At 46.1% G+C, this 14887-nt stretch overlaps 1 protein-coding gene across 1 annotated transcript; it reads right to left on the bottom strand.

The window, feature by feature from the left end:
• Nucleotides 1-11961: 11961 nt before the first annotated feature.
• INHA (inhibin subunit alpha) lies at nt 11962-14746 on the bottom strand. Its single transcript, XM_049888295.1, has 2 exons — nt 14399-14746; nt 11962-13020 (listed from the first exon to the last, which is right to left on the bottom strand). Exons 1-2 carry the CDS (start codon nt 14667-14669, stop codon nt 12161-12163), a joined length of 1131 nt encoding a protein of 376 aa, XP_049744252.1. The 5' UTR covers nt 14670-14746; the 3' UTR covers nt 11962-12160.
• Nucleotides 14747-14887: the final 141 nt, after the last annotated feature.

The raw sequence follows: 14887 nt of genomic DNA, 5'->3' as shown, positions 1-14887 counted from the left end.
ACTAACTGAAAGGTTGGTGGTTCAGACACACCCAGAGGAGCCTCAGAGGACAGGCCTGGTGATCTGCTTCCAAAAGGTCACAGCCTTGAAAACCCTATGGAGTAGTTGTACTCTGTACATGTGGAATCGCCATGAGTCGGAATCTTCTCGACAGCAACTAACAACAACAACGTTTCCTAATGACTAAATATTTGAAATGACAATTTATGCCCTTAATCTAGATAATTTAGCATTTTTGACATAATATGATCTGAGCCAAAAGCCTAAAGGAAAGTTAAGTAAGTGGATGCACATCGTGAACAGCAGCCCGTTACCATTGCCATCGAGTCAATTCCAACTCATAGCGACCCTATAGGACAGAGTAGAACTGCCTCGTACAGTTTCCAAGGAGCAGCCAGTAGATTCGAACTGCCGACCTTTTGTTTAGGAGCTGTAGCTCTTAATCACTATACCACCTGGGCTTCCGTGAACAGCAAAGCAGTATACAAGCGTAAAGTCAGAGCAGGGGCACAATATATTTTTATTGAATTAACTAATCCCATAACGGTGATGATTGTCAATCCGTGTTTATCAATCACCTGGAATTGGGGCCGATTCCTACCATAATTTAACTGCCAACTCTACCCCTCAGGAAAGAAACAGATTCTTTGGAAGTTCCTGACATTGCAGTGCTTTGAAACCTGTTTCAGGCATGCCTGCCCAGTGAATTGCTTCAATCATATGATGGGCCCCTGTAGCCAGGTTTGTTCTACATCCCCTTGCTTTCCTGGAATGTGAAAGTGGGACAAAGGAAGCAGCAAAGAAAGCTGAACTGCAGAGGGAGAGAAACAGGTCTGCTGAGAAGCAGCAGCAGGAGACTGAAGGGCTCTTGTTTCCAGCCCCCTTTGGAGGCCCACTCCCCTTTCTGTCTTTGGCCTCCAGGAGAGCCCTTGGCAGCCTTCCGAAGAATTCCCCCCTCCCCCACTGTCTTTTTTTTTTTGCTTAAGTTAGATTGAGTTTATTTTTGTGAGTTGCTATCATAAGAATGAACCTTGCCTAAGATAAAAATCATGAAAAAATGAAGTCTGAGAAAGTATTCTGTTTACTATAACAGAAAAATATATATAATATATAAAAAACATTTTGAGAAATATTCAAGAACACCAGAGAACTTTAAAGACTTTTTTTAAAGAACGATCTAAATAAATGAAAAGATACCATGTTTTTGAGTGGGAATGATGTCAACTTAATGCAGCTTCAACCAAAATCCCAATGGAAGATTTTTGGGACTTGACAAGTTGATTCTAAAATTCATCTGGAAGACTAAACACATGAGCACAGCCGCAAGATTTTGAGGAATAAAAAGAACAAGAGGCATTAACAGGGGACCTCCGTACCAGATAGCAAAATGTCTTCTAAAGCCACAGTAACGAAAACAGCGTGATACTGGCAAAGAAATAGACAAATACTGCTACATCAGTGAGACAAAATAAGGAAACAATAATGAGTTATTCAATAGTTTTGGGACAACAAGCTGTCTGTTTGGAAAAAAAAAACTAATTCCTTCCCTCACAGCATGCACATTAAATTCCAGAAGGATTAAGGAGCTAAACATTGTTTTAATTAAATCTAAACACTCTTTAAGTTTGAAGTTCAAATCCACTTTTCAAAGAATTACCATTTTTAAAAGGACATACAATGTCATTTCAAAAAATGCTGTCTTTAGAAGGTAACAATGTGTATTCCCTGTTATTGTATAATTTAATATCATGAATTAACTTGTGTTTCTCAAAGAAATGTTATGATATTATGCTCTTAACTTTAAACACTCTTCTGAATTTTACTCCCCAGGAGTAACACTCCACCTCAGATTAGAAATAGCTGCTGGTTCAGCCAATCACATAACAAAGACCTCCCAGCAAGGTAGTGGATCAGCTCATCTGCTTCAGGCTCCACCTCCATGTCGTCATGTGAGGAGAGAGTGGGGTTGCAAGCAGCCTACCACTGGTAGCTTCCCTGCCACCCCTAAGTTCCCTGGAGTAAAAAAAAAACCTCTGCAAAATGGTTATGATACAAAGAGTAAGAAAAGGTATGCTGGTTACTAACCTTAGGTAGCAGGCATAGAAAGAAGGCCTATCATCATACAAGGATGACAAAGTCACCTGCAGGAGAATAGATGTTCTCAGAGTTCTCAGAGTCCAGCTCGAAAGCCTCTTTGTTTCTGATATCTCAGGGGGTGTTAGGCCCAGGACTGTTGCCCATGGGAGAACAGAAGTGATACTTCAGCTTTAGGACATGAGCCATTGTCCTGGGTCTGGACCTCACCACACTGGTGCTACAGCCATCTACAGCAGATACCGAGTGAGACCTAAGGATCTTCCCAAATGAAAATGCCCCACTTAAGTTTGGATTTGGGGGATGCAACTGAATGATCTACTTGTTTCATCAATAGGTTTATCTTCGTGGAGTGGGAAAAGCAGGCAGGTACAAGGGGAATGAAGAGGTACGACTATTACCTCCAAACAGTTTTGGTAAGAGGTTTTGTTGTAGAGAAGCCCATGTACCTGGCACGCTCACAGCCCCAGGGCTGAGTGGCCAGAGCAGTTCTTTCCACATAAGTTACCAAACATTGTGTCTCTTGACTCTGCCACCAGGCCCGGCCATCAAAGATTAGCCCAGGAATTAGCCGGTCACTGAAGTCAAACATCTGGGCCGCATCAGCAGCACTGGAGAAGTCTAGCACGTGAACTGTGCATTAGACTGTAACTGAGCAAGTCCCCCTGAGCCTGGCTCTTGGCAAGCCTGAACACGAGGCCTACGGAGGGAAAGCAGGAGAGGCTGAAGCCACGTGCACTGGGAAAGCAGAAAAACGGGGGCTTGAGAATGGCTGGCTGAAAAGGCAGCTACGAGATAGTATCACACCGAGGCAGCTGTAGCTCTGGTCACCCAATCTGAGAGGACTTTGCCATTCTGCACAAAACAAGCTGAAGGATTTACTGACTGTCGTTACAATAAACCTGCAGTAGGTAACCTGAGAGTACCTTTTCTTTGTCTATTCAAGAATCCGGGGCCAAGAAGGGCTATAAGAAAGACCAGGACAACATGCTTAATTCAGGACACAAAAAGGAAAAGGAAGAGAGATGAAGGCTATGTTCCCCATCCAAGCTGCTGTGAAAATAGCAGACTCTGATAGGAAATGTAGGTGGAGGGAAAAAAGAGAAAGCAGTCAGAACTCGGGAGAGGAAGAAAAAGACACCATTCCAGGCATACCCCACAGAAGGCCTGTGAGCAAAGTCACATAGATGTATATGTGACACATGTCTTCCATTGTCAATTTTCCTTGCACACAGGGCTGGAGACAGGAGGGAGAAAGCTGCAAATGAATAGGAGAAAGACCAGCAACGGGAAACATGAATTAGTGGGGAAAAGGAAGCAAGAGAAACCTGAGCTCACAGGATTTAGGGTCTCCAGGGCTGGGGGAGGAATTTGAAATCTTAAGAGTCTCTGTAGAAGCTCAAAATCAGGGCAGTCTTTCATTCTTTCAGTCATTTCAGCAAATATTTACTGAGCCCCGACTAGTACCCAGATCCTGTGCTACCTTCTGGGCCAATAAAGGAGACAAAGGAGCTCACAGTTTGGAGGGAGAGACAGGCACCAACAATCACATTGCAACATTGTCATAGTTTCCTATTGCTGCTGAAACAAATTTCCAAAGGTAGTGGCTTAATACAACATTTATCATCTTACGGCTCTGGAGGTCAGAAGTTCGAAATGGGCGTCACTGAGCTAAAATCAAGGTGTCAGCAGGGCTGCTTTCCCTTCTGGAGGCTCCAGGACAGAATCTGTTTTCTTGCTTTTTCCAGCTTCTTGAGGCTATTTACATTCCTCAGCTCATGGCACCCTTTCATCTTTAAAGCCAGCAATTGTTGGTCAGGTCTTCCTTACATGGAGATGTTCTGACGTTGACAATGCTGCCTTCCTCTTTTACAGTTAAGGACCCTTGTGATTACATTTCCACCACCTGTCTGTCAATTTGTCATATCATGGTGGCTTGTGCATTGCTATGATGCTGAAAGCTATGCCACTTATGTTTCAAATACCAGTAGGGTAACCTATGGCAGATGAGTTTCAGTGGCGCTTCCAGACTAAGACTAGCAAGAGAGGCCTGGCGATCCACTTTCAAAAATCAGTAAATGAAAACCCTATAGCTCACAACAGAATATTGTTCAATAGAATGCTAAAGATGATCCCCCTAGATTGGAAGGCACTCAGAATACACAATGGCCACAGCCGTACCAACAATTGTGAAGATGGCACAGGACCAGGTAACATTTCATTCTGTTGTACATTGAGTCACCGTGAGTCGGAGGCAACTCCACGGCAGCTAACAAGAACAATGATTATATTGGGCCCACCTGGATAATCCAGGATAATCTCCCTATTTGAAGGTCAGATGCTATCTTAATTCCCCTTTACCACCTACCTAACGTAGGATAGGATTAGGATGTGGCCATCTGTGGGGGGCGTTACTGCCTACCACAAACATGATGCGTGTTATGGTAGAGACAGCACTATGGGATCTGGTTCCAGTCCAAGACTGAAAGTTGAGTGCATGCTGCAACCTCTCCTTCCCACCCCCAAATGCTTAGAAATAACAGAAAAGATCCAAAAATAAATTCATAACCACTCTGGACAACTTTCTGGACAACAAAGGGAGCCTTTGGTGAACCAGAAGCCATGAGGAATCCCTGAAAGATGGATGAAAGGTGGAAACTGATCAGAGAAGAAACCCACAGCCCAAAATGTACCTAGGAGTAGATTGCCACAGGCAACAGAAACACCACCAAGAGTACCCCACACCCAAAGGGAGCAGGGGAAGGCTCAGGAGAAACCAAGAGGGCGATGATGACTTAGCGTTCCATACCAGGTACCACCAAGCATGTCAACCACTCCACACTCGCCTTCTTGCCTTCCAGCAATATGGTTGTCTTCAGATGGGAGCAATGGATATGAGATTTTGAAGTGGAAAAGACAGCGTTCCTGGTGGCAGGTGACACCTAAGAAGAAATGGAAGCGCTGCTTTCAGAAGATGAACTTCCAAAGTATCCCACCCAGCAACATATTCTGCTTCTTTCCAATGATTACTGACAATAGACCATGACCTATGCCTTGGCATTATCGCACACCCCTTCCACTAAACAGTGCACAGAGAGGGCAAACGGTCTAACAGGAAATGTCTTCATTTCCTAGTGCTGCTATAACACAAATACCACACATGGGTAGCTTTAAAGAACAGTTTATTTTCTCACAATTCTAGAGGCTAAAAGTCCAAATTAGGGTCTTGGCCATGTGGATCCCTTCCTTGTCAATAGCTCCAGGCATTCCTTGGTTCCTTACATTCCTTATAGGCAATACTCACATGGCGCCTGTCTTCTCCCATGTGTACTTGTCTCTGTGTCTAATCTGCTTTTTTTATAATTTAGAAATGATTGGATTTAGAGAGTTGGAGTAAACTTGACAGCAAGGGTTTTTTTTTTTTTTTTTTTTTTCCTACTTGGTATTGAGCCAATCCATAGAGTTTTCATTGGCTAATTTTCAGAAGTATATCTCCAGGCTTTTCTTCCTAGTTTTAGTCTAGTAGCTTGGCTGAAACTGTCCACCACTACCCTGCCATTAGGTATTTGAAATATCAACCGCATAGCTTCCATCTCAGGGCCAGTGAAAGCGAGGGAAGCCCTCAGTGAGGTGGATTGACACAGTGGTCTCAACAATGGACTTAAACATACCGATGACCATAGGTGCAGGACCTGGCATAGGTGTTTCCTTCTGTTGCATATGGGCTTGCAATGAGTCACATGGGGTTACCATGAGTTGGGGCTGATTAAAATAGCATAGAAAACCCTACTTCCAAACAGGATTATAACCACAGGTGCAAAGGCCAGGAATTCAACACATATTTTTGGAGAATGCAATTCAATCCATAACAGGCAGTCTCAGCTAAAGGTTGAGCTTCCAGCCAATAATTACCCAAATTTGAAGAATGTCAACATTGTGAAAGAGAGACATTAAATCCAAAATATACATATAGAAGAACTTTCACCCAGTGAAACAGTTCATAGAATAAGAAGAGGACATTAGAATAATTATAATTAATATTCTCAGATGCAAAAAGATTTTTTATAATCTTTGAAAAAAAAAGGCAACTGAAAAATCAAATGTGATAAACAACAAAAGCCTTCAGTTATCAGAATGGATACAACTAAAGGACAGTGTATGTTATGGATTGAATTGTGTCCCCAAAAAATGTATGTCAACTTGGCTAGTCCATGATTGCCAGTATTGTGTGATTGTCCGCCATTTTGTCATCTGATGTGATTTTCCCACGGGTTGTAAATCCTACCTCTATGATGTTAATGAGGTGGGATTATCAGCAGTTATGTTAATGAGGCAAGACTCAGTCTACAAAATTAGGTTGTGTATTAAGCCAGCCTCTTTTGAGATACAAAAGAGAGAAATAAGCAGAGAGACATGGGGGCAGAGTACGTCCTTTGGACCCGTTTCCTACACTGAGAAGCCCCTCAACCAGGGGAAGACTGATGACAGGACCTTCCCCGAGAGCTGACAGAGGGAGGAAGCCGTCCCCTAGAGCTGGCACCCTAGACTGTGAGAGAATAAATTTCTCTTTGTTAAAGCCATCCACTTGTGGTATTTCTGTTGTAGCAGCACTAGGTAACTAACGCCAACGCGTGATCTGGAGGATTGAGAAAAAGTATTTTTCTAGCACATAGCACAAGACAAAATACAAAACATATTAAAAAATAAAAGGATAAAATATGCAGAGAATTGATCTAAAAGTTGCAATATCAGTTAATAAAAGTTCTGAGTAGAAAACGAAAGAATGTGAGGGGATGTTACATTCAAATAAATAAAAGAAGAAACGTTTCCTGAATTAAAGAAAACTATGTTTTTTTTTTATGATTCTTCAGTTTGAAAAAGGCCCAGCAAATACTAAAGCAGGATCCATTTTTTTTTTTAAACACATAGACCTATCACGATGCAATTTCAGACATTAAGAGCAAATCCTGAAAACTTCTAATAAGCAAAAAAAGTAGATGAACTATGAAGGTATGAGAGTCATATTGACATTAAATCTCTCATTGAGAAACGAGGTGCATGAAGAAAAGGAAGAGGTTTTTTTCTGATTTCAGAGGAAAAATATCTTTGAATCTAGAATTATATACACAGCCCAATCGCCATTCAAATGTGAAAATAAAAAGGATTTTTCAGTTAGGCGAGTTCTCAGAAAGTTTATCACCTACAGACCTGCTCTGAAAGAAACAATGAAAGAGACACAGCAGCACAAAGAAAAAGGAATCCAAGAGGAAGAAAAAGCAAAAAAAAAAAAAAAAAAAAGGGCTAGCAAAGACCTTAGTAAATTTTTGAAACTACACGGTAAGACAAAATTGGGGGGGGGGGGGGTGCATTAAAATAACAAGAAATCTCAGAGATTAAAAGTGTAATTGCTAAAAAGAAAATCTAATATACGCACTGGAAAACAAAGTCAAACGAACTTTTTAGAATATAAGCTAACAGTTACAGAACAATATATATGGTATGATACCATTTGTGGAAGAAAAAAAGACTATTTCTACAAGATATATATTTACATAAACTCATAGAAATATGTCTGGCAGGATACATACGTCTCTGGAAGGGACTGGAATTGGAGTAATGGTCAAGCGGAGCCTCAGCTTTACCTTTACTATTCTAATCTTTACTTTGAGAATGTATCTGTATGTTACTTATAAAATTATACAAACAGCATATTTTGAAAATTAAAAAACCAAGGGCCCAGCAGTGAGTTTATGTTAATGGCGGAGGGACAGTTTAGAAAAGCAGGGTGAGAATGGTTGCACAACTCTAAGGATGTAATCAATGTCACTGCATTGTACATGCAGAAATTGTTGAATTGGTGAACGTTTTTCTGTGCATATTCTCAACAACAAGTAAAATAAGGTTCCAAGAAGCAGTGAGGAAGGAGTGGCTAAATTTGCCATCTGGGAGTCAAGGAAAGAAACACAGAGGAGATGGTATCAGAACTAGTTCTTGAAGGAGGCATTGCCGGGGAAGGAGGAGAAGGAACAACACATGGTAAAGATATGACAGCTTGAGAAGAAAATGATGTACTTGAGCAATGGCCAGAATTTGTATCAACATAGTTTGGGTGTGTGTGGTTTGGTGGGGAGAGGAAAGGAGGAATGGGATATGAGATAAGGTTGCAAGGATAGGTTTAGGGTCGATTGTAAAGGGTTTTTGTACCATACGAAGAAGGCTGAACTTTGCTTGGATGATTTTTTTTTTTTTTTAGGCCACCTAAGGGACATTAAAAGAGCCCTGGTTGTACAGTGGTTAAGTACTCAGCTGCTAACTGAAAGGTTGGTGGTTGGAACCCACCAGCCCCTCCACAGGAGAAAGATTTGGCAGTCTGCTTCCGTGAAGACACACAGCCTTGGAAACCCTATAGGCAGTTCTACTCTGTCATAGAGCATCGCTGTGAGTTGGAACCAACTTAATGGCAACTAGTTCGGTTTGGGTGTAAGGGACATGATCATATCAGACGGGTGGTTTTGGCAGCCATGTGGAGGATGAACTGGAGGAGTGGAGACTGAATGCTTGGAGACTCGTTAAGGAGGCTGTTGAGTTGCCGAATCAAGAGTAAGTCCCTAGACGACAAAAAGGTGTCTATGTAGGTGGAGAAAAAAAGCATGATTTAAGAGATAATTAGAGAGTGGAACTAATAGTTCTTCCCTTTCAGCATCTACCCTTTCCCAACTTTTTGTAGTAGCTGTACCCTACATTGGGGGTACCACTGTCTTTTGCCTTTAGTCCTTCTGTTTTAGGCCCTGTTCTCCAGGGGTAGGACACATGATCTAGACTAAGTCATTAATTCATTCTGTTCCCCCCGCCCAAAAAAAAACAAGCCAAACCCGGTGCCGTCGATTCCAACTCATAGCGACCCTGTAGGACAGAGTAGAACTGCCCCATAGAGTTTCCACAGGCCACCTTTTAAGGAGAAGGACATGACCCTAATCAGGCCTATCAGGCCATCAAGACCCTCCTGGAACTTTTGTAAACAAACTTCTTCCTGCTGGACCAAGTGGTGTGATAATGGGAGCCTGGAGCCACCCAGGGCCACAGTGGTCCTAAGAGGGAGCCGCAGGGGAAGCAGAGCTTGTAAATGGACCCTGGTAGTGTCTTTAGAGCCCAGAACCAAGCCAAGCCTTAGCCAGTTGTGCCCATGGACTTAAGACGAACCAGTGATTTTTTTTTTTCCTTTTTTGGTCTAAGTTCTGAGAGACCCAGAATTGAGAGTATTCACAGAGTACCCCTAACGATCAACACTGGGAAGGGGGAGCGTCTCTGAAGCCTACTCTTCTTGGTCTCATGGCAAAGGGCCTGTCTTAGTGGGAAGCCGACTTAGCTTCCTGAGTCATTAATCTAGCAGAACCTAAAGGTTTTAGAGCTAGGAGTCCTGGTGGCTCTAAGGTCAGGAGTTTGAACCTGCCCAGTGACTTCATGGGAGAAAGACCTGGTGATCTGCTCCCCTAAAAATTACAGTCTAGGAAACCCTATAGGGCAGCTTTCTACTCTGTTTTATGAGGTCACTATAGGCCAACTCAATGACACCCAACAATAAGTCTTTAGAGACCCTCGGAGGGGTGAGCCAGACCAGTGACTCCCAGGCTTTAGGATTTCACAAAGCAGCCAAATTTCAAAGAAAAATCTTAGGGTCCAAACTAGAATTTCCAAGTTTTAATTTTGTTAAGTGAAAACTTAAAGACCAGAACAAAATACTACCATCCACCATCACCACAATATCATAAAAGAAATAACACTTTCACACACACACACAAACACACACACACACACTAAAAAAGGGATCACTTTAGTATAAAGGACAGCCATTTAAAATGAGTACATTTGGCTTTGTGAAGGATTCTCTCTTTGTACTTGCTTTTCTCCCTGGGTCTCAAATTTGTGAAAATTTTTTACTACCAATGCCAATCTGCTAAGTGGCCAAATGGAGACTCCTTCAGCACTGGAGTGCTCCCAGCCTTAGACTGCATCACATCCCTGGGACATAGAACATCTGGACAACACAGAGCCCTCAGTTATGGGTCCCAGCAGGATGCGTATTCCATGGCTCATAAAAAGATCGAAGATCCCAGGGAAAGGCCTCACTCTTAGGGCAGGAGGATCCAGCAAGGGAAGCCGGGCAGAAATAGTAGAACACAAGCTGTCTAGAAGGAAATCTCTCATCCCACCACTGCCCATCCCAACTGGTGCTCTGCCCATTCACCACCTGCCTGGGGCCCCCAGGAGCCCAGAGCATAGACAGCTTCCAACACAGGGTCTGGATAAAGGTGCTGGGGGACTTCAGGGCTGCCAACAGGCACGTTCCCTCTTCGAGGGCAGCAACACCCTCCCTGGGGACTCAGTGTCAACAGAGACTGTGGCATGTGTGGGGCTGCTCTGGCTGGCTCTTGTGGCTGCAAAGAACAGTACCTCATTCAGGATAGCTCAAGTGGGGGAAAGGGTGTTATCACAAATGTGACTGGATGTGATTCTTTCCCCTCCCACATCTGCTTCCGGGGGCAGGCCTCACCCACCCACCCACCCCAGCAAGCTTGGCTAATAGAAGATACTCTTTGACAAGTCACAGACCCTGTTAGCATAAATACACACTAGAGCTGTGCAGTCAGTCTCAGAAAGTACTCCTAAAGTTTCAGTCTGAAGGACCTGAATATCCTCACCCCCACCCCACCCCACCCCACCCCACATTCCTTAATGGGAGATAGGTTAGAACCAACTGACTGAGAGCCAGGACCTTAGGATGGGCAGGAGAATGAAAAGGGAGACCCTGGATGGTGCACACGGTCAACGTGCTAGGCTGCTAACTGAAAGTCCACCCAGAGGTACCTCAGAAGAAAGGCCTGCTGTTCTACTTCGGAAAACTCAGCCATTGAAAACCCTGTGGAGCACAGATCTACTCTGACACATGAGATCACCATGAGTCGGAGTCAACTTGACGGCAACTAGTTTTGTTGTTTAGGGTCAGAGAAGAGAGATCCCCAATCAAGGCGGAGACAGACTGGATTGACAGGAAATGCAAAGAGAAAAGCACTGTTTTGCACCCTATTCACTCTCTGAGTACATAATCACAAAGGAGCAGCTCTGTCCTGGCAATGGACTCTGCCTTTCCACCCTCCTCACATTAAGGGGTTACAACAATACACATGGAGCATCGAGGGAGCCAAAGGGCTCGAGAATCAAAATCCCAGGACAACAAGGCCCCACGCAGACTACCTCAGGAGCCAGTGATAGATTCAAAGAAGTCCCAGGACCCTTGGCAAGTTGACATTCACAGGTCTTCACCTGGTGATCTGACCTTAACACAAAGCCACCTCTGCTCTGGTAGACTTCTTTCTGACCCTGCGATTCATGCATCTTTTTTTTATTCCGCACCTGAGTTCCCAAGAGATGCCAAAATCTGACCATTTCATAGGCCCCAAAGGCCACCATCTCTGGCCAGTCTCTGAATCTGCTGACCTTGGGCTGGGTGTCCATCAGCTAGAGCAGAGAATGGCAGGGAGGGGGGACAGAAGCCTTGGGTGTGGGCACTGTGTGAAGCAGTTCCTTCAGGTGTGGCAGGGGCAGGGGAAGCCATCTGAATGTCATGTCAGGTTCGGCTTGCACGGGGCCAGTTCTGTCTACAGAGTGGCTGTCTGGGGTGCTTGGAGGACATCTGTGTTGTCCCCAAGCATTGTAGCTTCCCAACAGCTACACATCCATTTGCAGCTCTTGAACCCCAGGTCTCTGAGGTCAGGTGAGGCTGGGTGTCCTGAGGTCCCACAGTCCTATGTTCCTGGGTCCTAGACTGTCCCACCCCACATTAAAGAAGCCTGAGAATGCATGCCAAGTCATATGCACTTTGCTGTTTATTGTCACATGTTACCAATGGGACAGGGGGCATGGGGGAGGGACAAGGTGAGCCCTCAGGCAGACAAGTGGAAGGACAGAGAAACTAGGAAGCATCCATCTTTGGAACTTCCTCCAGAGTGGCCTCCCAGTGGATGATGTGGCTCATCCAGCAGCCAAGGGGTCAGGAGGCAGGCAGCGCTCAGATACAGGCACAGTGCTGCGTGAGAAGGTTGGGCACCGTCTCGTACTTGAAGGAGTAGCCTCCATCTGAGGTGGTGCGGACACGTAGGGACCTCATGGTCCCTGGGAGAGCAGCACAGCAGGGCTGGGCCCCTGGCACCAAAGAGAGGGGCTGGACCCCTAGTCCCAAAGAGAGGGGCTGGATAGGGGTAGAGGCTGCCCCAGGGGTTGGCAGGGGCGGGCCGGGTGGGATGGGCAGCCCACAGTCCCCATGACAGTAGTGAAAGATGAAGCTGGGAGGATGCACGATCCAATGGTCCCAGCCCAGCTCCTGGAAGGAGATGTTGAGAGCGGCTCGGTGGCAGTTGGCATGGGCAGCAGGTTCCTCTGGAGGCCTCTGCAGCAGGCGCAGTGCAGCTGGAGACCAAGGCCAGGGCAGTGGGGGAGTCGAGCGCCGGGCTCTCTTGTCTCCGCTGGTTGGTATGGCCCGAGTGTGGGCCATCAGGAAAGGCGTTGCTTCAGGCCGGACTGAACAGGAACAGAGGGGACAATGCAACAAGAGCACCAGTACTGGGTGGGTGAGCAGGGGGAGAGCAGAGGAGGCCAGGTGTAGCACAGCCCAGCGAGGGGGCGCCTGGCCCAGTGACATGGGCACAGCCATGGGCCCCCCAGATGACAGTGTCAGCAGGCTAAGCAGGGGCCCAGAGCTATTGGAGGCTGCTGGGCCCTGCCTGTCCAGCCCGGTTCGGAACCACAGCTGGGCCGAGGTCACCTGGCGGCTGCGTATGTGCTGGGATGGTCGGAACACATACGTGAAGAGGCCCTCGGCAGCCTCCTGGGCCAGCTCTCCAGCAGCTGGCTCATCCTCACAGCTGGAACCTGCAGAGGGAAGGGAGAGGACAGCCCTGATGGCAGGGGCCCGGGACCTCTCCATTCCTGAGTGCTGACCATGTGCCAAGCATTCTGCTAAGCACCTCACCACACTTGGGGACTCCACGGTCCTGGGGAAATGACATAAGCTACCCATCATTTATTTCATCATTAAAGGACTTAAGAAGCCCTGGCCCTCTCCACCTTCACCAACACTGACACTTGTTGGACTTATTCTTTTGTCCATCTGATAGCATACAGTGGTACTTGAATGATGTGTACGTGGGTGCTTCTTATCTTACTCTTTATAATATCTTTTTGTGTGTCAGCAATATTGCATGATAAATTATTTAAGATAACTCCATGTTTAAAAACACATGTTAACACCAAAAAAAAAAAAAAGTAGAAAAAATATAACTCAGAGTAGAAGGCAGTTCTTTCCAAGAAAGTGCAGTTGGGTCCTTACTCTGGCATGTACATCAAAAAAAACCCACCAAATCCATTGCCAGCGAGTCAAGTAAGACTCACTGAGATCCTACAGGACAGAGGTGAACTGCCCCATAGGGTTTCCAAGGAGTGGTTGGTGGATTTGAACTGCTGACCTTTTGGTTAGCAGCCAAGCTCTTAAGGCTCTACTGAACACTTAACCATGGACCAGCACCAGCCAAAGGCCTGGCACATGGGGCTAAACGAATTCTCTCATTAGAATCCTCACAACTGTCTATTTTGCACATAAGGAAACTGAGACTTAGAGAGGTGAAGTGGCATTCAACTATTCAGTGGCCAGGCTGGGATTCTGCCAAACCCCCAAACCACACTTTTAACCACTGTGCTACATGGGGCTGAAGGGCAGGGAAGCAAGGAATCTCTCCCAGGGAAATGGGGGCCAGATACAAGAATCTCACCCAGAGGCAAGCTTCCTTTGTGCAATCAGTGGAGCATGGGGAAATACTTAAGGAGGTGGGACAGGAGCTGAAGAGGAGGTAGATTAGTTTCCCAACTATTCCTTCTCCTGCATCCCTAAAGTCTTCTCAAGTCTCAGGCACCTGGGGCTGAAAATACAGGGTTTAGGGCAGGGAGCAGAGGCAGAGGTAGGAGGAAAAGGTGGCAGGAAGGGGCCCAACCTCAGGCAGCTCTTTTTCTAGAGACCCTTGGTCTTCCACATAGCTCCCAGATGTACTCTAGATACACTGTCTCATTTAATCCTGAGAGGTAGGTGTTACAGCCCATTGTACAGATGAGGAGACATAGATTCAGGGAGATCAGTAACTTGCCCATTGCTGCAAAGCCAGTGAAGTGGCAGGGCTGGGATTCAAATCCAGGTCTGCCTGGATCCCATACCACACTGCCTCTCAAAGTCGCCCTGCCAGTTCCCCATCCTCGTTACCTGTGACTGGGAAAAGGATGGCCTGGGAGACATCTTCCTCCTCGGGATTCAAGCCCCTGCGCACGAAGCCCCCCAGGGCATGTCTTCGGGTCAGCCGCCTGACTCCAGGGTCCCCACCTTCCCCGGTCACTGCCGGGGGCCCTAGGGCATCCAGGAAGAGAGCCTTCACCTTGGCCAGAACAAGCTCCCGGTCTACCTCTGGCCCATGGCAGCCGTCCCCATCCTGCAGGACCAGTAGCAAGAGGAAGAGCAGTGGCCTTGGGGGCACCATGGCTCACTTGGCTCCTGCCAATTGCAAACCCACACCCTGCCCTGTGCCCCTTTTGTCAGGGTCTGCCCAGGGCCTCCCACTCTCCCCTCCCCATCCACCACCCGCCCTCTTCTACCCTTCTCACCCCAGTCTTCCCCAGTCCTTCCCACGCCCAGCTGTCCCAGTTGCCCTTGCCCATGGCATTGAGACCTCCTATCTCTGACACAGACGTCTGTGGC

Source organism: Elephas maximus, chromosome 6 (assembly GCF_024166365.1).
Source record: "Elephas maximus indicus isolate mEleMax1 chromosome 6, mEleMax1 primary haplotype, whole genome shotgun sequence".
Taxonomy (NCBI): domain Eukaryota; kingdom Metazoa; phylum Chordata; class Mammalia; order Proboscidea; family Elephantidae; genus Elephas; species Elephas maximus.
The sequence above is the reverse complement of the archived record's forward strand: the minus strand, read 5'-3'. Positions and strand labels throughout refer to the sequence as shown.